The sequence below is a fragment of the Engystomops pustulosus genome, chromosome 9 (assembly GCF_040894005.1).
Source record: "Engystomops pustulosus chromosome 9, aEngPut4.maternal, whole genome shotgun sequence".
Taxonomy (NCBI): domain Eukaryota; kingdom Metazoa; phylum Chordata; class Amphibia; order Anura; family Leptodactylidae; genus Engystomops; species Engystomops pustulosus.
Window position 1 is genome coordinate 78,705,467 of NC_092419.1, and position 26,706 is coordinate 78,732,172.

Consider the following 26,706-nt stretch of genomic DNA (forward strand, 5'->3'; position numbering starts at 1 on the left):
CCCTGTGCAGAGCCTTGGTCCCCTTGAAAAATGCTCGAGTCTCCCATTGACTTCAATGGGGCTCGTTATTCGAGACGAGCACTCGAGCATCGGGAAAAGTTCGTCTCGAATAACGAGTACCCGAGCATTTTAGTGCTCGCTCATCTCTACTTAGGATTGTTCAGCCTGTTTTAAAATATGAGGGTAAGATCGGTTTTTCACATTGTGCTTTTTCTGTCCACGTGAGCCTAACTCAGTAATTACTTAGAAACATGCTGTAACATTTGTCTTAATTCACTTCACTCATTATCTTTTTCAACATCTACTTTTTTATTAAATATAAAAATACAATATAGTAACTTGGACTCCTTCATATACATATGCAATGTATCCAGTGTGTAGAGAATTCCTTTACATTCCATTCTATGTATACATTGTATATGTGTCTGTAATATACAGAATAGGCATATCTAATAAACATCTGCAATAATGTCTTATCTCTGAGCATGGCAGAGTGAATCCATAGATCTTGTATATAATTACATTGGATCATGCTATTTATATTTTTCTCATTTGTGTCCATTCTTTTCCATGTGGTTGGACTGGTACAAAATACTGAAATTGTATGTAAAGCATGAGACCATAGTAATTTATAGTAGAAGACTTGCACTGTTCTGGTCTTCTCATAGGATGCGCAGCTCGGCATTCTCTCCCAGCCCGTACCTGGTCTTGTGCTCGTGGAAAAGTTTTAGCAATGAACATTTGTACATGTTGTGATATAGATCCACAGTCTCAGCGCTTGGTTCCTTTATCTGGGGCACAGTGACCGGCTCTCCAACTATGGGTAATGGGAAAAAAGACATTCAAATTTTTTTTGTTGTATTAAAACTTCCTATACTATGTTACAAAGTTTGTTCTTCTCACATTATAAGGCAAACAATAATAACAAACTTGTAAAGCTCCTAATTTTTTAATTAAACTGGTTACCGTGAGTTATTGACTATGGGGAGGAGATCAAAGTGACTACGTCATGTCAGCAAAGTATTTCATAACCTTAAGCGACAGCAGATAGAGCTGAACATAGACAATAATTCTTGGAAAAAACTTCTAATGAGAACATTGCATTATCACTGCCCGGAAAAAGGTGAGCAATGCCAAAATCACCTTCCACCTACTTGGACGCAAAGAAATGAGCTGCAAAACACAGGGCACCTTTCAGCCTGGAAAACTCTATATTCTGGTGGTTAATGGTGGGTGACTCAGATGCATCTATGGACTGTCTAGTTTAGATTTAATACCACCTAGTAGTTGGTTTACTTTTATGCTGATATGTTGCACCAAAATTTTGCAGCAATTTTAGCAAGTTACACCCCAGGAGCGTAACTAAGAGAGGCAAGGCCCCATAGCAGGCTTCTGAATGGGGGCCCCCTTCTCACTTAATTATACATATTTTGTATACTCATAAATGTGAGTTGCAATCATACATTTATACATTCATGCACACAAATATAGAGCATATACACATACATACAGTGCTATGTACAAGTGTACAGCTTATATACACACATCACACACCACATGTAGCACATCACAAATGCAGAATATATACATCACATATATGTTATATACATACAATTTGCAGCATAATATGTATATAATGGTGCACATCCTCCAATCTTTAGTGTCAGGTCAGATGATGGGGCCCCTATTACTGTAGGCCCCATAGCCGCTGCTATGCTGCTAACACTGTAGTTACACCTTTCCAGCTGAGCCAAGTGTCTAGACTATATTACAAAGCTGGTGCATTTCAAATGTAACCCAACTTGTGCTGCTTATTCAGCTACAATTCTGGCACATTTAGTCGATTTAATGTGTTCTTATAATCATTTTAGAGAAAATGATTAATATTAAAATGGAAGACTAGTGGTCTGACGGGACCTTGGTCTCACAGTAGAGATCATAAAAGCTTATCCAAATTATCTTAAAAGTAAGTTACCAATTATAAAAAATTACCTTTTTACGGTCTACATTAAAATTCTATTCTTTACCATATGCTGAAACATGATAAACCATATCTTTACTCAAAACTGAGTTTAAAAAGGAGCAGTCTTACATGTCAGATGTGGAGACTCAGGATCTATAGTCATGGTTGGGAACCAAAAAGTGTCCTATAATCATTATAAATGTACCCTGGTCTTCAAGCTCCCATCCTTTCAAGGACAGTACCCATGTTGTCCTTATACATGAGCACAGAATTGTTCTATTCTCAGAAACCGTATGTGCTTCCCTATGCGTTACTTCACCCATTGCAATGATTCCTCAGGGGCTGATTGGGACTGCAGGAATGGGATTTCAACCACCATATTGTGGCACCACAATGGCAGTATAAAAGAAAAGCCACTATAGAAGAAAACCTATGGGGGACCTATGGAACCCTGGAATTGATAACACAGAGGCCTTTCGTCAATGTCTCCCATTCGTTAAATAGCACTCCTGGTTGAGTTACATGCTTGCACCTATTGGAACGACCCACAATTTCTTCCTCTTTGACCACAAACACTACCACCAGCTCAGGGGCATAGCCATGGGCAACCCATGTGCACCAACATACGCATATCTGCTCCTGGGCTGGTTGGAAGAAACTATAGTGTTTGCTGACCATCAAGCACCATTTGTAGAAAGGTTGGCTCCCATATATTGATGACATTTTGGTTATTTGGAGGGGGAGGAACAATCCTTAATTGATTTTGTGAAACATCTCAACGTGAATGAGGCCTGGGTTTTACATATGAAATTGGAAAAATTCAGGGAGAGGTTATATCTGGATCACATCCCTAGAAGGGCATACAAATCAGCAGTAGAGAAGGATCAACTTGAGTTATTGAAAGAAGAGACTCTGATCAAGTAGAAGACCAGGTGGTAAGACTAATAACTACCTTTGATAATGGGGCAAAAGTGGCCCATAAGATTATACAGATACATTGGGGTGCTCCTGATGGAATAGTTGTAATAAGTAGTGAGCTCGCTGGTTTGATGCATGCAGGTGTAGTCCATGATAAAAGACACATTGTGCGTTTGAAACAGGTTGCTTTAAAATATTTTAAAGCTGTCACTGTAAAGAATTTGTTGGAATAACAGTCCCTCAATAAAGCATGAATCGTTGTTCTTGGCAAGCCTGGTGAATTTTTGTCCTGTCGCTGGATCAAGAAATGGAAAGTGTGTTGGAGGTACTCCTGATGGACCCAGAGATTCAGGATGTTCTGGGAGATTTCCCACAGATTACTCTTAAAAATGGCAGATCACTCAAGGACCCAGGGCCGGATCAAGGTTGGTGGGGGCCCCTGGGTGCAAAATATGGTGGGGGCCCCCATCGGATGTAGTCCAGACAAGGAACAGCAATCGCTACATACCACTCCCCAGCAACCGTTGTATCCAGCTCCCCCAGCAACCGCTGTATACAGATCCCCCAGCAATCACTATATACAGCTCCCCAGCAATCACTATATACAGCTCCCCCAGCAACCACTATATACAGCTCCCCCAGCAATCACTGTATACAGCTCCCCCAGTAATCACTATATACAGCTCCCCAACAATAACTATATACATCTCCCCAGCAATCACTGTATACAGCTCCACCAGCAATCACTGTATACAGCTCCCCCAGCAATCACTATATACAGCCCCCAGCAGTCACTATATACAGCTCCACCAGCAATCACTATATACAGCTCCCCCAGCAATCACTGTATACAGCTCCCCCAGCAACCGCTGTATACAGCTCCCCCAGCAACTACTTTATACAGCCCCCAGCAATCACAATATACAGCTCCCCCAGCAATCACTATATACAGCTCCCCCAGTAATCACTATATACAGCTCCCCCAGCAATCACTATATACAGCTCCCCCAGCAATCACTATATACAGCTCCCCCAGCAATCACTCTATACAGCTCCCCCAGCAATCACTATATACAGCTCACCCAGCAATCACTATATACAGCTCCCCCAGCAATCACTATATACAGCTCCCCCAGCAATCACTATATACAGCTCCCCCAGCAATCACTATATACAGCTCCCCCAGCAATCACTATATACAGCTCCCCCTGCAATCACTATATACAGCTCCCCCAGCAATCACTGTATACAGCTCCCCCAGTAATCACTATATACAGCTCCCCCAGCAATCACTATATACAGCTCCCCCAGCAACCACTATATACAGCTCCCCCAGCAATCACTATATACAGCTCCCCCAGTAATCACTATATACAGCTCCCCAGCAACCACTGTATACAGCTCCCCCAGCAATCACTATATAAAGCTCCCCCAGCAATCACTGTATACAGCTCCCCCAGCAACCACTATATACAGCTTCCCCAGCAATCACTATATACAGCTTCCCAGCAATCACTGTATACAGCTCCCCCAGCAATCACTATATACAGCTCCCTCAGCAATCATTATATACAGCTCCCCCAGCAATCACTGTATACAGTTCCCCCAGTAATCACTATATACAGCTCCCCCAGCAATCACTATATACAGCTCCCTCAGCAATCACTATATACAGCTCCCCCAGCAATCACTGTATACAGTTCCCCCAGTAATCACTATATACAGCTCCCCCAGCAACCGCTGTATACAGCTCCCCCAGCAATCACTGTATACAGCTCCCCCAGCAATCACTATATACAGCTCCTCCAGCAATCACTATATACAGCTCCTCCAGCAATCACTATATACAGCTCCCCCAACAACTGCTGTATACAGCTCCCCAGCAATCACTGTATACAGCTCCCCCAGCAATCACTATATACAGCTCCCTCAGCAATCACTATATACAGCTCCCCCAGCAATCACTATATACAGCTCCCCCAGCAATCACTATATACAGCTCCCCCAGCAATCACAATATACAGCTCCTCCAGCATTCACTATATACAGCTCCCCCAACAACTGCTGTATACAGCTCCCCAGCAATCACTATATACAGCTCCCCGAGTAACTACTATATAGAGCTCCCCCAGTAATCACTATATAGAGCTCCCCCAGCAATCACTATATACAGCTCCCCCAGTAATCACTATATACAGCTCCCCCAGCAATCACTATATACAGCTCCCCCAGTAATCACTATATACAGCTCCCCCAGCAATCACTGTATACAGCTCCCCCAGCAATCACTATATATAGCTCCCCCAGCAATCACTATATACAGCTCCCCCAGCAATCACTATATACAGCTCCCCCAGCAATCACTGTATACAGCTCCCCCAGCAACCACTATATACAGCTCCCCAAGCAACCGCTGTATACAGCTCCCCCAGCAATCACTATATACAGCTCCCCCAGCAATCACTATATACAGCCCCCAGCAGTCACTATATACAGCTCCACCAGCAATCACTATATACAGCTCCCCCAGCAATCACTGTATACAGCTCCCCCAGCAACCGCTGTATACAGCTCCCCCAGCAACTACTTTATACAGCCCCCAGCAATCACAATATACAGCTCCCCCAGCAATCACTATATACAGCTCCCCCAGTAATCACTATATACAGCTCCCCCAGCAATCACTATATACAGCTCCCCCAGCAATCACTATATACAGCTCCCCCAGCAATCACTCTATACAGCTCCCCCAGCAATCACTATATACAGCTCACCCAGCAATCAATATATATAGCTCCCCCAGCAATCACTATATACAGCTCCCCCAGCAATCACTATATACAGCTCCCCCAGCAATCACTATATACAGCTCCCCCTGCAATCACTATATACAGCTCCCCCAGCAATCACTGTATACAGCTCCCCCAGTAATCACTATATACAGCTCCCCCAGCAATCACTATATACAGCTCCCCCAGCAACCACTATATACAGCTCCCCCAGCAATCACTATATACAGCTCCCCCAGTAATCACTATATACAGCTCCCCAGCAACCACTGTATACAGCTCCCCCAGCAATCACTATATAAAGCTCCCCCAGCAATCACTGTATACAGCTCCCCCAGCAACCACTATATACAGCTTCCCCAGCAATCACTATATACAGCTTCCCAGCAATCACTGTATACAGCTCCCCCAGCAATCACTATATACAGCTCCCTCAGCAATCATTATATACAGCTCCCCCAGCAATCACTGTATACAGTTCCCCCAGTAATCACTATATACAGCTACCCCAGCAATCACTATATACAGCTCCCTCAGCAATCACTATATACAGCTCCCCCAGCAATCACTGTATACAGTTCCCCCAGTAATCACTATATACAGCTCCCCCAGCAACCGCTGTATACAGCTCCCCCAGCAATCACTGTATACAGCTCCCCCAGCAATCACTATATACAGCTCCTCCAGCAATCACTATATACAGCTCCTCCAGCAATCACTATATACAGCTCCCCCAACAACTGCTGTATACAGCTCCCCAGCAATCACTGTATACAGCTCCCCCAGCAATCACTATATACAGCTCCCTCAGCAATCACTATATACAGCTCCCCAAGCAATCACTATATACAGCTCCCCCAGCAATCACTATATACAGCTCCCCCAGCAATCACTATATACAGCTCCTCCAGCAATCACTATATACAGCTCCCCCAACAACTGCTGTATACAGCTCCCCAGCAATCACTGTATACAGCTCCCCCAGTAACTACTATATAGAGCTCCCCCAGTAATCACTATATAGAGCTCCCCCAGCAATCACTATATACAGCTCCCCCAGTAATCACTATATACAGCTCCCCCAGCAATCACTATATACAGCTCCCCCAGTAATCACTATATACAGCTCCCCCAGCAATCACTATATATAGCTCCCCCAGCAATCACTATATACAGCTCCCCCAGCAATCACTATATACAGCTCCCCCAGCAATCACTGTATACAGCTCCCCCAGCAATCACTATATACAGCTCCCCCAGTAATCACTATATACAGCTCCCCCAGCAATCACTATATACAGCTCCTCCAGCAATCACTATATACAGCTCCCCCAACAACTGCTGTATACAGCTCCCCCAGCAACCGCTTTATACAGCTCCCCAGCAATCACTGTATACAGCTCCCCCAGCAACCACTATATAGAGCTCCCCCAGCAATCACTATATACAGCTCTCCCAGTAATCACTATATACAGCTCCCCCAGCAATCACTGTATACAGCTCCCCCAGCAACCACTATATACAGCTCCCCCAGCAACCGCTGTATACAGCTCCCCCAGCAATCACTATATACAGCTCCCCCAGCAATCACTATATACAGCTCCCCCAGCAATCACTATATACAGCTCCCCCAGTAATCACTATATACAGCTCCCCCAGCAATCACTATATACAGCTCCCCAAGCAATCACTGTATACAGCTTCCCCAGCAATCACTGTATACAGCTCCCACAGCAATCACTATATACAGCTCCCCCAGCAATCACTATATACAGCTCCCCCAGCAATCACTGTATACAGCTCCCCCAGCAATCACTATATACAGCTCCCCCAGTAATCACTATATACAGCTCCCCCAGCAATCACTATATACAGCTCCCCCAGCAATCACTGTATACAGCTCCCCCAGCAATCACTATATACAGCTCCCCCAGCAATCACTATATACAGCTCCCCCAGCAATCACTATATAAAGCTCCCCCAGCAATCGCTGTATACAGCTCCCCCAGCAATCACTATATACAGCTCCCCCAGCAATCACTATATACAGCTCCCCCAGCAATCACTGTATACAGCTCCCCCAGCAATCACTATATACAGCTCCCCCAGTAATCACTATATACAGCTCCCCCAGCAATCACTATATACAGCTCCCCCAGCAATCACTGTATACAGCTCCCCCAGCAATCACTATATACAGCTCCCCCAGTAATCACTATATACAGCTCCCCCGGCAATCACTATATACAGCTCCCCCGGCAATCACTATATACAGCTCCCCCAGCAATCACTATATACAGCTCCTCCAGCAATCACTATATACAGCTCCCCCAGCAATCACTGTATACAGCTCCCCCAGCAATCACTATATACAGCTCCCCCAGTAATCACTATATACAGCCCCCCCAGCAATCACTATATACAGCTCCCCCAGTAATCACTATATACAGATCCCCCAGCAATCACTACATACAGCTCTACCAGCAATCGCTGTATACAGCTCCCCCAGCAATCACTATATACAGCTCCCTCGGCAATCACTATATACAGCTCCCCCAGCAATCACTATATACAGCTCCTCCAGCAATCACTATATACAGCTCCCCCAGCAATCACTATATACAGCTCCCCCAGTAATCACTATATACAGCTCCCCCAGCAATCACTATATACAGCTCCCCCAGCAATCACTATATACAGCTCCCCCCAGCAATCAATATATACAGCTCCCCCAGCAATCACTATATACAGCTCCCCCAGCAATCACTGTATACAGCTCCCCCAGCAACCACTATATACAGCTTCCCCAGCAATCACTATATACAGCTTCCCCAGCAATCACTGTATACAGATAACCCAGCAATTACTATATACAGCTCCCCCAGCAATCACGGTATACAGCTCCCCCAGCAATCACTATATACAGCTCCCCCAGCAATCACTATATACAGCTCCCCCAGCAATCACTATATAAAGCTCCCCCAGCAATCGCTGTGTACAGCTCCCCCAGCAATCACTATATACAGCTCCCCCAGCAATCACTATATACAGCTCCCCCAGCAATCACTATATACAGCTCCCCAGCAATCACTGTATACAGCTCCCCCTGTAATCACTATATACAGCTCCCCCAGTAATCACTGTACACAGCTCCCCCAGCAATCACTATATACAGGTCCCTCAGCAATCACTATATACAGCTTCCCCAGCAATCACTATATACAGCTCCCCCAGCAATCACTGTATACAGCTAACCCAGCAATCACTATATACCGCTCCCCCAGCAATCACTGTATACAGCTCCTCCAGCAATCACTATATACAGCTCTCCCCGCAATCACTATATACAGCTCCCCCAGCAATCACTATATACAGCTCCCCCAGCAACCACTGTATACAGCTCCTCCAGCAATCACTATATAGAGCTCCCCCAGCAATCACTATATACAGCTCTCCCAGCAATCACTATATACAGCTCCCCCAGCAATCACTATATACAGCTCCCCCTGCAATCACTATATACAGCTCCCCCAGCAACCGCTGTATACAGCTCCCCCAGCAATCACTATATACAGCTCCCCCAGTAATCACTATATACAGCTCCCCCAGCAATCACTGTATACAGCTCCCCCAGTAATCACTATATACAGCTCCCCCAGCAATCACTATATACAGCTCCCCCAGCAAACACTATATACAGCTCCCCCAGCAATCACTATACACAGCTCCCCCAGTAATCACTATATACAGCACCCCAGCAACCACTGTATACAGCTCCCCCAGCAATCACTATATACAGCTCCCCCAGCAATCACTGTATACAGCTCCCCCAGCAACCTCTATATACAGCTTCCCCAGCAATCACTATATACAGCTTCCCCAGCAATCACTGTATACAGCTCCCCCAGCAATCACTATATACAGCTCCCCCAGCAATCACTGTATACAGTTCCCCCAGTAATCACTATATACAGCTCCCCCAGCAATCACTATATACAGCTCCCTCAGCAATCACTATATACAGCTCCCCCAGCAATCACTATATACAGTTCCCTCAGTAATCACTATATACAGCTCCCCCAGCAACCGCTGTATACAGCTCCCCCAGCAACCACTATATAGAGCTCCCCCAGCAATCACTATATACAGCTCCCCCAGTAATCACTATATACAGCTCCCCCTGCAATCACTATATACAGCTCCCCCCAGCAATCAATATATACAGCTCCCCCAGCAATCACTATATACAGCTCCCACAGCAATCACTGTATACAGCTCCCCCAGCAACCACTATATACAGCTTCCCCAGCAATCACTATATACAGCTTCCCCAGCAATCACTGTATACAGATAACCCAGCAATTACTATATACAGCTCCCCCAGCAATCACTGTATACAGCTCCCCCAGCAATCACTATATACAGCTCCCCCAGCAATCACTATATACAGCTCCCCCAGCAATCACTATATAAAGCTCCCCCAGCAATCGCTGTATACAGCTCCCCCAGCAATCACTATATACAGCTCCCCCAGCAATCACTATATACAGCTCCCCCAGCAATCACTATATACAGCTCCCCAGCAATCACTGTATACAGCTCCCCCAGTAATCACTATATACAGCTCCCCCAGTAATCACTGTACACAGCTCCCCCAGCAATCACTATATACAGCTCCCTCAGCAATCACTATATACAGCTCCCCCAGCAATCACTATATACAGCTCCCCCAGCATTCACTGTATACAGCTAACCCAGCAATCACTATATACAGCTCCCTCAGCAATCACTATATACAGCTCCCCCAGCAATCACTGTTTACAGTTCCCCCAGTAATCACTATATACAGCTCCCCCAGCAATCACTATATACAGCTCCCTCAGCAATCACTATATACAGCTCCCCCAGCAATCACTATATACAGTTCCCCCAGTAATCACTATATACAGCTCCCCCAGCAACCGCTGTATACAGCTCCCCCAGCAACCACTATATAGAGCTCCCCCAGCAATCACTATATACAGCTCCCCCAGCAATCACTATATACAGCTCCCCCAACAACTGCTGTATACAGCTCCCCAGCAATCACTGTATACAGCTCCCCCAGTAACTACTATATAGAGCTACCCCAGTAATCACTATATAAAGCTCCCCCAGCAATCACTATATACAGCTCCCCCAGCAATCACTATATACAGCTCCCCCAGTAATCACTATATACAGCTCCCCCAGCAATCACTATATACAGGTCCCCCAGCAATCACTGTATACAGCTCCCCCAGCAATCACTATATACAGCTCCCCCAGCAATCACTATATACAGCTCCCCCAGCAATCATTATATACAGCTCCCCCAGCAATCACTGTATACAGCTCCCCCAGCAATCACTATATACAGCTCCCCCAGTAATCACTATATACAGCTCCCCCAGCAATCACTATATACAGCTCCTCCAGCAATCACTATATACAGCTCCCCCAACAACTGCTGTATACAGCTCCCCCAGCAACCGCTGTATTCAGCTCCCCAGCAATCACTGTATACAGCTCCCCCAGCAACCACTATATAGAGCTCCCCCAGCAATCACTATATACAGCTCTCCCAGTAATCACTATATACAGCTCCCCCAGCAATCACTGTATACAGCTCCCCCAGCAACCACTATATACAGCTCCCCCAGCAACCGCTGTATACAGCTCCCCCAGCAATCACTATATACAGCTCCCCCAGTAATCACTATATACAGCTCCCCCAGCAACCACTATATAGAGCTCCCCCAGCAATCACTATATACAGCTCTCCCAGTAATCACTATATACAGCTCCCCCAGCAATCACTGTATACAGCTCCCCCAGCAACCACTATATACAGCTCCCCCAGCAACCGCTGTATACAGCTCCCCAAGCAGTCACTATATACAGCTCCCCCAGCAACCACTATATACAGCTTCCCCAGCAATCACTATATACAGCTCCCCCAGCAATCACTATATACAGTCCCCCAGCAATCATTATATACATCTCCCCCAGCAATCACTGTATACAGTTCCCCCAGTAATCACTATATACAGCTCCCCCAGCAATCACTATATACAGCTCCCTCAGCAATCACTATATACAGCTCCCCCAGCAATCACTGTATACAGCTCCCCCAGTAATCACTATATACAGCTCCCCCAGCAACCGCTGTATACAGCTCCCCCAGCAATCACTGTATACAGCTCCCCCAGCAATCACTATATACAGCTCCTCCAGCAATCACTATATACAGCTCCTCCAGCAATCACTATATACAGCTCCCCCAACAACTGCTGTATACAGCTCCCCAGCAATCACTGTATACAGCTCCCCCAGCAATCACTATATACAGCTCCCTCAGCAATCACTATATACAGCTCCCCCAGCAATCACTATATACAGCTCCCCCAGCAATCACTATATACAGCTCCCCCAGCAATCACTATATACAGCTCCTCCAGCAATCACTATATACAGCTCCCCCAACAACTGCTGTATACAGCTCCCCAGCAATCACTGTATACAGCTCCCCCAGTAACTACTATATAGAGCTCCCCCAGTAATCACTATATAGAGCTCCCCCAGCAATCACTATATACAGCTCCCCCAGTAATCACTATATACAGCTCCCCCAGCAATACCTATATACAGCTCCCCCAGTAATCACTATATACAGCTCCCCCAGCAATCACTATATACAGCTCCCCCAGCAATCACTGTATACAGCTCCCCCAGCAATCACTATATATAGCTCCCCCAGCAATCACTATATACAGCTCCCCCAGCAATCACTATATACAGCTCCCCCAGCAATCACTGTATACAGCTCCCCCAGCAATCACTATATACAGCTCCCCCAGTAATCACTATATACAGCTCCCCCAGCAATCACTATATACAGCTCCTCCAGCAATCACTATATACAGCTCCCCCAACAACTGCTGTATACAGCTCCCCCAGCAACCGCTGTATACAGCTCCCCAGCAATCACTGTATACAGCTCCCCCAGCAACCACTATATAGAGCTCCCCCAGCAATCACTATATACAGCTCTCCCAGTAATCACTATATACAGCTCCCCCAGCAATCACTGTATACAGCTCCCCCAGCAACCACTATATACAGCTCCCCCAGCAACCGCTGTATACAGCTCCCCCAGCAATCACTATATACAGCTCCCCCAGCAATCACTATATACAGCCCCCAGCAGTCACTATATACAGCTCCACCAGCAATCACTGTATACAGCTCCCCCAGCAACCGCTGTATACAGCTCCCCCAGCAACTACTTTATACAGCCCCCAGCAATCACAATATACAGCTCCCCCAGCAATCACTATATACAGCTCCCCCAGTAATCACTATATACAGCTCCCCCAGCAATCACTATATACAGCTCCCCCAGCAATCACTATATACAGCTCCCCCAGCAATCACTGTATACAGCTCCCCCAGTAATCACTATATACAGCTCCCCCAGCAATCACTATATACAGCTCCCCCAGCAATCACTATATACAGCTCCCCCAGCAATCACTATATACAGCTCCCCCAGCAATCACTATATACAGCTCCCCCTGCAATCACTATATACAGCTCCCCCAGCAATCACTGTATACAGCTCCCCCAGTAATCACTATATACAGCTCCCCCAGCAATCACTATATACAGCTCCCCCAGCAACCACTATATACAGCTCCCCCAGCAATCACTATATACAGCTCCCCCAGTAATCACTATATACAGCTCCCCAGCAACCACTGTATACAGCTCCCCCAGCAATCACTATATAAAGCTTCCCCAGCAATCACTGTTTACAGTTCCCCCAGTAATCACTATATACAGCTCCCCCAGCAATCACTATATACAGCTCCCTCAGCAATCACTATATACAGCTCCCCCAGCAATCACTATATACAGTTCCCCCAGTAATCACTATATACAGCTCCCCCAGCAACCGCTGTATACAGCTCCCCCAGCAACCACTATATAGAGCTCCCCCAGCAATCACTATATACAGCTCCCCCAGCAATCACTATATACAGCTCCCCCAACAACTGCTGTATACAGCTCCCCAGCAATCACTGTATACAGCTCCCCCAGTAACTACTATATAGAGCTACCCCAGTAATCACTATATAGAGCTCCCCCAGCAATCACTATATACAGCTCCCCCAGCAATCACTATATACAGCTCCCCCAGTAATCACTATATACAGCTCCCCCAGCAATCACTATATACAGCTCCCCCAGCAATCACTGTATACAGCTCCCCCAGCAATCACTATATACAGCTCCCCCAGCAATCACTATATACAGCTCCCCCAGCAATCATTATATACAGCTCCCCCAGCAATCACTGTATACAGCTCCCCCAGCAATCACTATATACAGCTCCCCCAGTAATCACTATATACAGCTCCCCCAGCAATCACTATATACAGCTCCTCCAGCAATCACTATATACAGCTCCCCCAACAACTGCTGTATACAGCTCCCCCAGCAACCGCTGTATTCAGCTCCCCAGCAATCACTGTATACAGCTCCCCCAGCAACCACTATATAGAGCTCCCCCAGCAATCACTATATACAGCTCTCCCAGTAATCACTATATACAGCTCCCCCAGCAATCACTGTATACAGCTCCCCCAGCAACCACTATATACAGCTCCCCCAGCAACCGCTGTATACAGCTCCCCCAGCAATCACTATATACAGCTCCCCCAGTAATCACTATATACAGCTCCCCCAGCAACCACTATATAGAGCTCCCCCAGCAATCACTATATACAGCTCTCCCAGTAATCACTATATACAGCTCCCCCAGCAATCACTGTATACAGCTCCCCCAGCAACCACTATATACAGCTCCCCCAGCAACCGCTGTATACAGCTCCCCAAGCAGTCACTATATACAGCTCCCCCAGCAACCACTATATACAGCTTCCCCAGCAATCACTATATACAGCTTCCCAGCAATCACTGTATACAGCTCCCCCAGCAATCACTATATACAGTCCCCCAGCAATCATTATATACATCTCCCCCAGCAATCACTGTATACAGTTCCCCCAGTAATCACTATATACAGCTCCCCCAGCAATCACTATATACAGCTCCCTCAGCAATCACTATATACAGCTCCCCCAGCAATCACTGTATACAGCTCCCCCAGTAATCACTATATACAGCTCCCCCAGCAACCGCTGTATACAGCTCCCCCAGCAATCACTGTATACAGCTCCCCCAGCAATCACTATATACAGCTCCTCCAGCAATCACTATATACAGCTCCTCCAGCAATCACTATATACAGCTCCCCCAACAACTGCTGTATACAGCTCCCCAGCAATCACTGTATACAGCTCCCCCAGCAATCACTATATACAGCTCCCTCAGCAATCACTATATACAGCTCCCCCAGCAATCACTATATACAGCTCCCCCAGCAATCACTATATACAGCTCCCCCAGCAATCACTATATACAGCTCCTCCAGCAATCACTATATACAGCTCCCCCAACAACTGCTGTATACAGCTCCCCAGCAATCACTGTATACAGCTCCCCCAGTAACTACTATATAGAGCTCCCCCAGTAATCACTATATAGAGCTCCCCCAGCAATCACTATATACAGCTCCCCCAGTAATCACTATATACAGCTCCCCCAGCAATACCTATATACAGCTCCCCCAGTAATCACTATATACAGCTCCCCCAGCAATCACTATATACAGCTCCCCCAGCAATCACTGTATACAGCTCCCCCAGCAATCACTATATATAGCTCCCCCAGCAATCACTATATACAGCTCCCCCAGCAATCACTATATACAGCTCCCCCAGCAATCACTGTATACAGCTCCCCCAGCAATCACTATATACAGCTCCCCCAGTAATCACTATATACAGCTCCCCCAGCAATCACTATATACAGCTCCTCCAGCAATCACTATATACAGCTCCCCCAACAACTGCTGTATACAGCTCCCCCAGCAACCGCTGTATACAGCTCCCCAGCAATCACTGTATACAGCTCCCCCAGCAACCACTATATAGAGCTCCCCCAGCAATCACTATATACAGCTCTCCCAGTAATCACTATATACAGCTCCCCCAGCAATCACTGTATACAGCTCCCCCAGCAACCACTATATACAGCTCCCCCAGCAACCGCTGTATACAGCTCCCCCAGCAATCACTATATACAGCTCCCCCAGCAATCACTATATACAGCCCCCAGCAGTCACTATATACAGCTCCACCAGCAATCACTGTATACAGCTCCCCCAGCAACCGCTGTATACAGCTCCCCCAGCAACTACTTTATACAGCCCCCAGCAATCACAATATACAGCTCCCCCAGCAATCACTATATACAGCTCCCCCAGTAATCACTATATACAGCTCCCCCAGCAATCACTATATACAGCTCCCCCAGCAATCACTATATACAGCTCCCCCAGCAATCACTGTATACAGCTCCCCCAGTAATCACTATATACAGCTCCCCCAGCAATCACTATATACAGCTCCCCCAGCAATCACTATATACAGCTCCCCCAGCAATCACTATATACAGCTCCCCCAGCAATCACTATATACAGCTCCCCCTGCAATCACTATATACAGCTCCCCCAGCAATCACTGTATACAGCTCCCCCAGTAATCACTATATACAGCTCCCCCAGCAATCACTATATACAGCTCCCCCAGCAACCACTATATACAGCTCCCCCAGCAATCACTATATACAGCTCCCCCAGTAATCACTATATACAGCTCCCCAGCAACCACTGTATACAGCTCCCCCAGCAATCACTATATAAAGCTCCCCCAGCAATCACTGTATACAGCTCCCCCAGCAACCACTATATACAGCTTCCCCAGCAATCACTATATACAGCTTCCCAGCAATCACTGTATACAGCTCCCCCAGCAATCACTATATACAGCTCCCTCAGCAATCATTATATACAGCTCCCCCAGCAATCACTGTATACAGTTCCCCCAGTAATCACTATATACAGCTCCCCCAGCAATCACTATATACAGCTCCCTCAGCAATCACTATATACAGCTCCCCCAGCAATCACTGTATACAGTTCCCCCAGTAATCACTATATACAGCTCCCCCAGCAACCGCTGTATACAGCTCCCCCAGCAATCACTGTATACAGCTCCCCCAGCAATCACTATATACAGCTCCTCCAGCAATCACTATATACAGCTCCTCCAGCAATCACTATATACAGCTCCCCCAACAACTGCTGTATACAGCTCCCCAGCAATCACTGTATACAGCTCCCCGAGCAATCACTATATACAGCTCCCTCAGCAATCACTATATACAGCTCCCCCAGCAATCACTATATACAGCTCCCCCAGCAATCACTATATACAGCTCCCCCAGCAATCACTATATACAGCTCCTCCAGCAATCACTGTATACAGCTCCCCCAACAACTGCTGTATACAGCTCCCCAGCAATCACTGTATACAGCTCCCCCAGTAACTACTATATAGAGCTCCCCCAGTAATCACTATATAGAGCTCCCCCAGCAATCACTATATACAGCTCCCCCAGTAATCACTATATACAGCTCCCCCAGCAATCACTATATACAGCTCCCCCAGTAATCACTATATACAGCTCCCCCAGCAATCACTATATATAGCTCCCCCAGCAATCACTATATACAGCTCCCCCAGCAATCACTATATACAGCTCCCCCAGCAATCACTGTATACAGCTCCCCCAGCAATCACTATATACAGCTCCCCCAGCAATCACTATATACAGCTCCTCCAGCAATCACTATATACAGCTCCCCCAACAACTGCTGTATACAGCTCCCCCAGCAACCGCTGTATACAGCTCCCCAGCAATCACTGTATACAGCTCCCCCAGCAACCACTATATAGAGCTCCCCCAGCAATCACTATATACAGCTCTCCCAGTAATCACTATATATAGCTCCCCCAGCAATCACTGTATACAGCTCCCCCAGCAACCACTATATACAGCTCCCCCAGCAACCGCTGTATACAGCTCCCCCAGCAATCACTATATACAGCTCCCCCAGCAATCACTATATACAGCTCCCCCAGCAATCACTATATACAGCTCCCCCAGTAATCACTATATACAGCTCCCCCAGCAATCACTATATACAGCTCCCCAAGCAATCACTGTATACAGCTTCCCCAGCAATCACTGTATACAGCTCCCCCAGCAATCACTATATACAGCTCCCCCAGCAATCACTATATACAGCTCCCCCAGCAATCACTGTATACAGCTCCCCCAGCAATCACTATATACAGCTCCCCCAGTAATCACTATATACAGCTCCCCCAGCAATCACTATATACAGCTCCCCCAGCAATCACTGTATACAGCTCCCCCAGCAATCACTATATACAGCTCCCCCAGTAATCACTATATACAGCTCCCCCGGCAATCACTATATACAGCTCCCCCAGCAATCACTATATACAGCTCCTCCAGCAATCACTATATACAGCTCCCCCAGCAATCACTGTATACAGCTCCCCCAGCAATCACTATATACAGCTCCCCCAGTAATCACTATATACAGCTCCCCCAGTAATCACTATATACAGCCCCCCCAGCAATCACTATATACAGCTCCCCCAGTAATCACTATATACAGCTCCCCCAGCAATCACTTTATACAGCTCCCCCAACAACTGCTGTATACAGCTCCCCAGCAATCACTGTATACAGCTCCCCTAGTAACTACTATATAGAGCTACCCCAGTAATCACTATATAGAGCTCCCCCAGCAATCACTATATACAGCTCCCCCAGCAATCACTATATACAGCTCCTCCAGCAATCACTATATACAGCTCCCCCAGCAATCACTATATACAGCTCCCCCAGTAATCACTATATACAGCTCCCCCAGCAATCACTATATACAGCTCCCCCTGCAATCACTATATACAGCTCCCCCCAGCAATCAATATATACAGCTCCCCCAGCAATCACTATATACAGCTCCCCCAGCAATCACTGTATACAGCATCCCCAGCAACCACTATATACAGCTTCCCCAGCAATCACTATATACAGCTTCCCCAGCAATCACTGTATACAGATAACCCAGCAATTACTATATACAGCTCCCCCAGCAATCACGGTATACAGCTCCCCCAGCAATCACTATATACAGCTCCCCCAGCAATCACTATATACAGCTCCCCCAGCAATCACTATATAAAGCTCCCCCAGCAATCGCTGTATACAGCTCCCCCAGCAATCACTATATACAGCTCCCCCAGCAATCACTATATACAGCTCCCCCAGCAATCACTATATACAGCTCCCCAGCAATCACTGTATACAGCTCCCCCAGTAATCACTATATACAGCTCCCCCAGTAATCACTGTACACAGCTCCCCCAGCAATCACTATATACAGGTCCCTCAACAATCACTATATACAGCTCCCCCAGCAATCACTATATACAGCTCCCCCAGCAATCACTGTATACAGCTAACCCAGCAATCACTATATACAGCTCCCCCAGCAATCACTGTATACAGCTCCTCCAGCAATCACTATATACAGCTCTCCCCGCAATCACTATATACAGCTCCCCCAGCAATCACTATATACAGCTCCCCCAGCAACCACTGTATACAGCTCCTCCAGCAATCACTATATACAGCTCCCCCAGCAATCACTATATACAGCTCTCCCAGCAATCACTATATACAGCTCCCCCAGCAATCACTATATACAGCTCCCCCTGCAATCACTATATACAGCTCCCCCAGCAACCGCTGTATACAGCTCCCCCAGCAATCACTATATACAGCTCCCCCAGTAATCACTATATACAGCTCCCCCAGCAATCACTGTATACAGCTCCCCCAGTAATCACTATATACAGCTCCCCCAGCAATCACTATATACAGCTCCCCCAGCAACCACTATATACAGCTCCCCCAGCAATCACTATACACAGCTCCCCCAGTAATCACTATATACAGGACCCCAGCAACCACTGTATACAGCTCCCCCAGCAATCACTATATACAGCTCCCCCAGCAATCACTGTATACAGCTCCCCCAGCAACCTCTATATACAGCTTCCCCAGCAATCACTATATACAGCTTCCCCAGCAATCACTGTATACAGCTCCCCCAGCAATCACTATATACAGCTCCCTTAGCAATCACTATATACAGCTCCCCCAGCAATCACTGTATACAGTTCCCCCAGTAATCACTATATACAGCTCCCCCAGCAATCACTATATACAGCTCCCTCAGCAATCACTATATACAGCTCCCCCAGCAATCACTATATACAGTTCCCTCAGTAATCACTATATACAGCTCCCCCAGCAACCGCTGTATACAGCTCCCCCAGCAACCACTATATAGAGCTCCCCCAGCAATCACTATATACAGCTCCCCCAGTAATCACTATATACAGCTCCCCCTGCAATCACTATATACAGCTCCCCCCAGCAATCAATATATACAGCTCCCCCAGCAATCACTATATACAGCTCCCCCAGCAATCACTGTATACAGCTCCCCCAGCAATCACTATATACAGCTCCCCCAGCAATCACTATATACAGCTCCCCCAGCAATCACTATATAAAGCTCCCCCAGCAATCGCTGTATACAGCTCCCCCAGCAACCACTATATACAGCTCCCCCAGCAATCAATATATACAGCTCCCCCAGCAATCACTGTATACAGCTCCTCCAGCAATCACTATATACAGCTCTCCCCGCAATCACTATATACAGCTCCCCCAGCAATCACTATATACAGCTCCCCCAGCAACCACTGTATACAGCTCCTCCAGCAATCACTATATACAGCTCCCCCAGCAATCACTATATACAGCTCTCCCAGCAATCACTATATACAGCTCCCCCAGCAATCACTATATACAGCTCCCCCTGCAATCACTATATACAGCTCCCCCAGCAATCACTGTATACAGCTCCCCCAGTAATCACTATATACAGCTCCCCCAGCAATCACTATATACAGCTCCCCCAGCAACCACTATATACAGCTCCCCCAGCAATCACTATATACAGCTCCCCCAGTAATCACTATATACAGCACCCCAGCAACCACTGTATACAGCTCCCCCAGCAATCACTATATACAGCTCCCCCAGCAATCACTGTATACAGCTCCCCCAGCAACCTCTATATACAGCTTCCCCAGCAATCACTGTATACAGCTCCCCCAGCAATCACTATATACAGCTCCCTCAGCAATCACTATATACAGCTCCCCCAGCAATCACTGTATACAGTTCCCCCAGTAATCACTATATACAGCTCCCCCAGCAATCACTATATACAGCTCCCTCAGCAATCACTATATACAGCTCCCCCAGCAATCACTATATACAGTTCCCCCAGTAATCACTATATACAGCTCCCCCAGCAACCGCTGTATACAGCTCCCCCAGCAACCACTATATAGAGCTCCCCCAGCAATCACTATATACAGCTCCCCCAGCAATCACTATATACAGCTCCCCCAACAACTGCTGTATACAGCTCCCCAGCAATCACTGTATACAGCTCCCCCAGTAACTACTATATAGAGCTACCCCAGTAATCACTATATAGAGCTCCCCCAGCAATCACTATATACAGCTCCCCCAGCAATCACTATATACAGCTCCCCCAGTAATCACTATATACAGCTCCCCCAGCAATCACTATATACAGCTCCCCCAGCAATCACTGTATACAGCTCCCCCAGCAATCACTATATACAGCTCCCCCAGCAATCACTATATACAGCTCCCCCAGCAATCATTATATACAGCTCCCCCAGCAATCACTGTATACAGCTCCCCCAGCAATCACTATATACAGCTCCCCCAGTAATCACTATATACAGCTCCCCCAGCAATCACTATATACAGCTCCTCCAGCAATCACTATATACAGCTCCCCCAACAACTGCTGTATACAGCTCCCCCAGCAACCGCTGTATACAGCTCCCCAGCAATCACTGTATAAAGCTCCCCCAGCAACCACTATATAGAGCTCCCCCAGCAATCACTATATACAGCTCTCCCAGTAATCACTATATACAGCTCCCCCAGCAATCACTGTATACAGCTCCCCCAGCAACCACTATATACAGCTCCCCCAGCAACCGCTGTATACAGCTCCCCCAGCAATCACTATATACAGCTTCCCCAGTAATCACTATATACAGCTCCCCCAGCAATCACTATATACAGCTCCCCCAGCAATCACTATATACAGCTCCCCCAGCAATCACTATATACAGCTCCCCAAGCAATCACTGTATACAGCTCCCCCAGCAATCACTGTATACAGCTCCCCCAGCAATCACTATATACAGCTCCCCCAGCAATCACTATATACAGCTCCCCCAGCAATCACTGTATACAGCTCCCCCAGCAATCACTATATACAGCTCCCCCAGTAATCACTATATACAGCTCTCCCGGCAATCACTATATACAGCTCCCCCAGCAATCACTATATACAGCTCCTCCAGCAATCACTATATACAGCTCCCCCAGCAATCACTATATACAGTTCCCCCAGTAATCACTATATACAGCTCCCCAGCAATCACTATATACAGCTCCCCCAGCAATCACTATATACAGCTTCCCCAGCAATCACTGTATACAGATAACCCAGCAATTACTATATACAGCTCCCCCAGCAATCACTGTATACAGCTCCCCCAGCAATCACTGTATACAGATAACCCAGCAATTACTATATACAGCTCCCCCAGCAATCACTGTATACAGCTCCCCCAACAACTGCTGTATACAGCTCCCCAGCAATCACTGTATACAGCTCCCCCAGTAACTACTATATAGAGCTACCCCAGTAATCACTATATACAGCTCCTCCAGCAATCACTATATACAGCCCCCCCAGCAATCACTATATACAGCTCCCCCAGTAATCACTATATACAGCTCCCCCAGCAATCACTATATACAGCTCCCCTAGCAATCACTGTATACAGATCCCCCAGCAATCACTACATACAGCTCCACCAGCAATCACTGTATACAGCTCCCCCAGCAATCACTATATACAGCTCCCCTAGTAATCACTATATACAGCTCCCCCAGCAATCACTATATACAGCTCCTCCAGCAATCACTATATACAGCTCCCCCAACAACTGCTGTATACAGCTCCCCCAGCAACCGCTGTATACAGCTCCCCAGCAATCACTGTATACAGCTCCCCCAGCAACCACTATATAGAGCTCCCCCAGCAATCACTATATACAGCTCCCCCTGCAATCACTATATACAGCTCCCCCCAGCAATCAATATAAACAGCTCCCCCAGCAATCACTATATACAGCTCCCCCAGCAATCACTGTATACAGCTCCCCCAGCAACCACTATATACAGCTTCCCCAGCAATCACTATATACAGCTTCCCCAGCAATCACTGTATACAGATAACCCAACAATTACTATATACAGCTCCCCCAGCAATCACTGTATACAGCTCCCCCAGCAATCACTATATACAGCTCCCCCAGCAATCACTATATACAGCTCCCCCAGCAATCACTATATAAAGCTCCCCCAGCAATCGCTGTATACAGCTCCCCCAGCAATCACTATATACAGCTCCCCCAGCAATCACTATATACAGCTCCCCCAGCAATCACTATATACAGCTCCCCAGCAATCACTGTATACAGCTCCCCCAGTAATCACTATATACAGCTCCCCCAGTAATCACTGTACACAGCTCCTCCAGCAATCACTATATACAGCTTCCTCAGCAATCACTATATACAGCTCCCCCAGCAATCACTATATACAGCTCCCCCAGCAATCACTGTATACAGCTCCCCCAGCAATCACTATATACAGCTCCCCCAGCAATCACTGTATACAGCTAACCCAGCAATCACTATATACAGCTCCCCCAGCAACCGCTGTATACAGCTCCCCCAGCAACCACTATATAGAGCTCCCCCAGCAATCACTATATACAGCTTCCCCAGCAATCACTATATACAGTTCCCCCAGCAATCACTATATACAGCTCCTCCAGCAATCACTATATACAGCTCCCCCAACAACTGCTGTATACAGCTCCCCAGCAATCACTGTATACAGCTCCCCCAGTAACGACTATATAGAGCTCCCCCAGTAATCACTATATAGAGCTCCCCCAGCAATCACTATATACCGCTTCCCCAGTAATCACTATATACAGCTCCCCCAGCAATCACTATATACAGCTCCCCCAGTAATCACTATATACAGCTCCCCCAGCAATCACTATATACAGCTCCCCCAGCAATCACTGTATACAGCTCCCCCAGCAATCACTATATACAGCTCCCCCAGCAATCACTATATACAGCTCCCCCAGCAATCACTATATACAGCTCCCCCAGCAATCACTGTATACAGCTCCTCCAGCAATCACTATATACAGCTCCCCCAGTAATCAATATATATACAGCTCCCCCAGCAATCACTATATACAGCTCCTCCAGCAATCACTATATACAGCTCCCCCAACAACTGCTGTATACAGCTCCCCCAGCAACCGTTGTATACAGCTCCCCAGCAATCACTGTATACAGCTCCCCCAGCAACCACTATATAGAGCTCCCCCAGCAATCACTATATACAGCTCCCCCAGCAATCACTATATACAGCTCCCCCAGCAATCACTATATACAGCTCCCCCAGTAATCACTATATACAGCTCCCCCAGCAACCGCTGTATACAGCTCCCCCAGCAATCACTATATACAGCTCCCCCAGCAATCACTATATACAGCTCCCCCAGTAATCACTATATACAGCTCCCCCAGCAATCACTATATACAGTTCCCCCAGCAATCACTATATACAGCTCCTCCAGCAATCACTATATACAGCTCCCCCAACAACTGCTGTATACAGCTCCCCAGCAATCACTGTATACAGCTCCCCCAGTAACGACTATATAGAGCTCCCCCAGTAATCACTATATAGAGCTCCCCCAGCAATCACTATATACCGCTTCCCCAGTAATCACTATATACAGCTCCCCCAGCAATCACTATATACAGCTCCCCCAGTAATCACTATATACAGCTCCCCCAGCAATCACTATATACAGCTCCCCCAGCAATCACTGTATACAGCTCCCCCAGCAATCACTATATACAGCTCCCCCAGCAATCACTATATACAGCTCCCCCAGCAATCACTATATACAGCTCCCCCAGCAATCACTGTATACAGCTCCTCCAGCAATCACTATATACAGCTCCCCCAGTAATCAATATATATACAGCTCCCCCAGCAATCACTATATACAGCTCCTCCAGCAATCACTATATACAGCTCCCCCAACAACTGCTGTATACAGCTCCCCCAGCAACCGTTGTATACAGCTCCCCAGCAATCACTGTATACAGCTCCCCCAGCAACCACTATATAGAGCTCCCCCAGCAATCACTATATACAGCTCCCCCAGCAATCACTATATACAGCTCCCCCAGCAATCACTATATACAGCTCCCCCAGTAATCACTATATACAGCTCCCCCAGCAACCGCTGTATACAGCTCCCCCAGCAATCACTATATACAGCTCCCCCAGCAATCACTATATACAGCTCCCCCAGTAATCACTATATACAGCTCCCCCAGCAATCACTATATACAGCTCCCCCAGCAATCACTATATACAGCTCCCCAAGCAATCACTGTATACAGCTCCCCCAGCAATCACTGTATACAGCCCCCCCAGCAATCACTATATACAGCTCCCCCAGCAATCACTATATACAGCTCCCCCAGCAATCACTGTATACAGCTCCCCCAGCAATCACTATATACAGCTCCCCCAGTAATCACTATATACAGCTCCCCCGGCAATCACTATATACAGCTCCCCCAGCAATCACTGTATACAGCTCCCCCAGCAATCACTATATACAGCTCCCCCAGTATTCACTATATACAGCTCCCCCAGCAATCACTGTATACAGCTCCCCCAGCAATCACTATATACAGCTCCCCCAGCAATCACTGTATACAGCTAACCCAGCAATCACTATATACAGCTCCCCCAGCAACCGCTGTATACAGCTCCCCCAGCAACCACTATATAGAGCTCCCCCAGCAATCACTATATACAGCTTCCCCAGCAATCACTATATACAGTTCCCCCAGCAATCACTATATACAGCTCCTCCAGCAATCACTATATACAGCTCCCCCAACAACTGCTGTATACAGCTCCCCAGCAATCACTGTATACAGCTCCCCCAGTAACGACTATATAGAGCTCCCCCAGTAATCACTATATAGAGCTCCCCCAGCAATCACTATATACCGCTTCCCCAGTAATCACTATATACAGCTCCCCCAGCAATCACTATATACAGCTCCCCCAGTAATCACTATATACAGCTCCCCCAGCAATCACTATATACAGCTCCCCCAGCAATCACTGTATACAGCTCCCCCAGCAATCACTATATACAGCTCCCCCAGCAATCACTATATACAGCTCCCCCAGCAATCACTATATACAGCTCCCCCAGCAATCACTGTATACAGCTCCTCCAGCAATCACTATATACAGCTCCCCCAGTAATCAATATATATACAGCTCCCCCAGCAATCACTATATACAGCTCCTCCAGCAATCACTATATACAGCTCCCCCAACAACTGCTGTATACAGCTCCCCCAGCAACCGTTGTATACAGCTCCCCAGCAATCACTGTATACAGCTCCCCCAGCAACCACTATATAGAGCTCCCCCAGCAATCACTATATACAGCTCCCCCAGCAATCACTATATACAGCTCCCCCAGCAATCACTATATACAGCTCCCCCAGTAATCACTATATACAGCTCCCCCAGCAACCGCTGTATACAGCTCCCCCAGCAATCACTATATACAGCTCCCCCAGCAATCACTATATACAGCTCCCCCAGTAATCACTATAT

At 47.0% G+C, this 26,706-nt stretch overlaps 1 protein-coding gene across 1 annotated transcript in view; it reads right to left on the bottom strand.

Moving 5' to 3' along the window:
• Nucleotides 1-285: 285 nt before the first annotated feature.
• Nucleotides 286-26,706, bottom strand: part of LOC140077016 (diacylglycerol O-acyltransferase 2-like) — a 69,847-nt gene continuing 43,426 nt past the window's right edge. Inside the window, exon 8 of the mRNA XM_072123856.1 lies at nucleotides 286-817. Coding sequence (XP_071979957.1) covers nucleotides 663-817 — 155 coding nt within the window. The 3' untranslated portion in view covers nucleotides 286-662. The remainder of the gene's footprint in view (nucleotides 818-26,706) is intronic.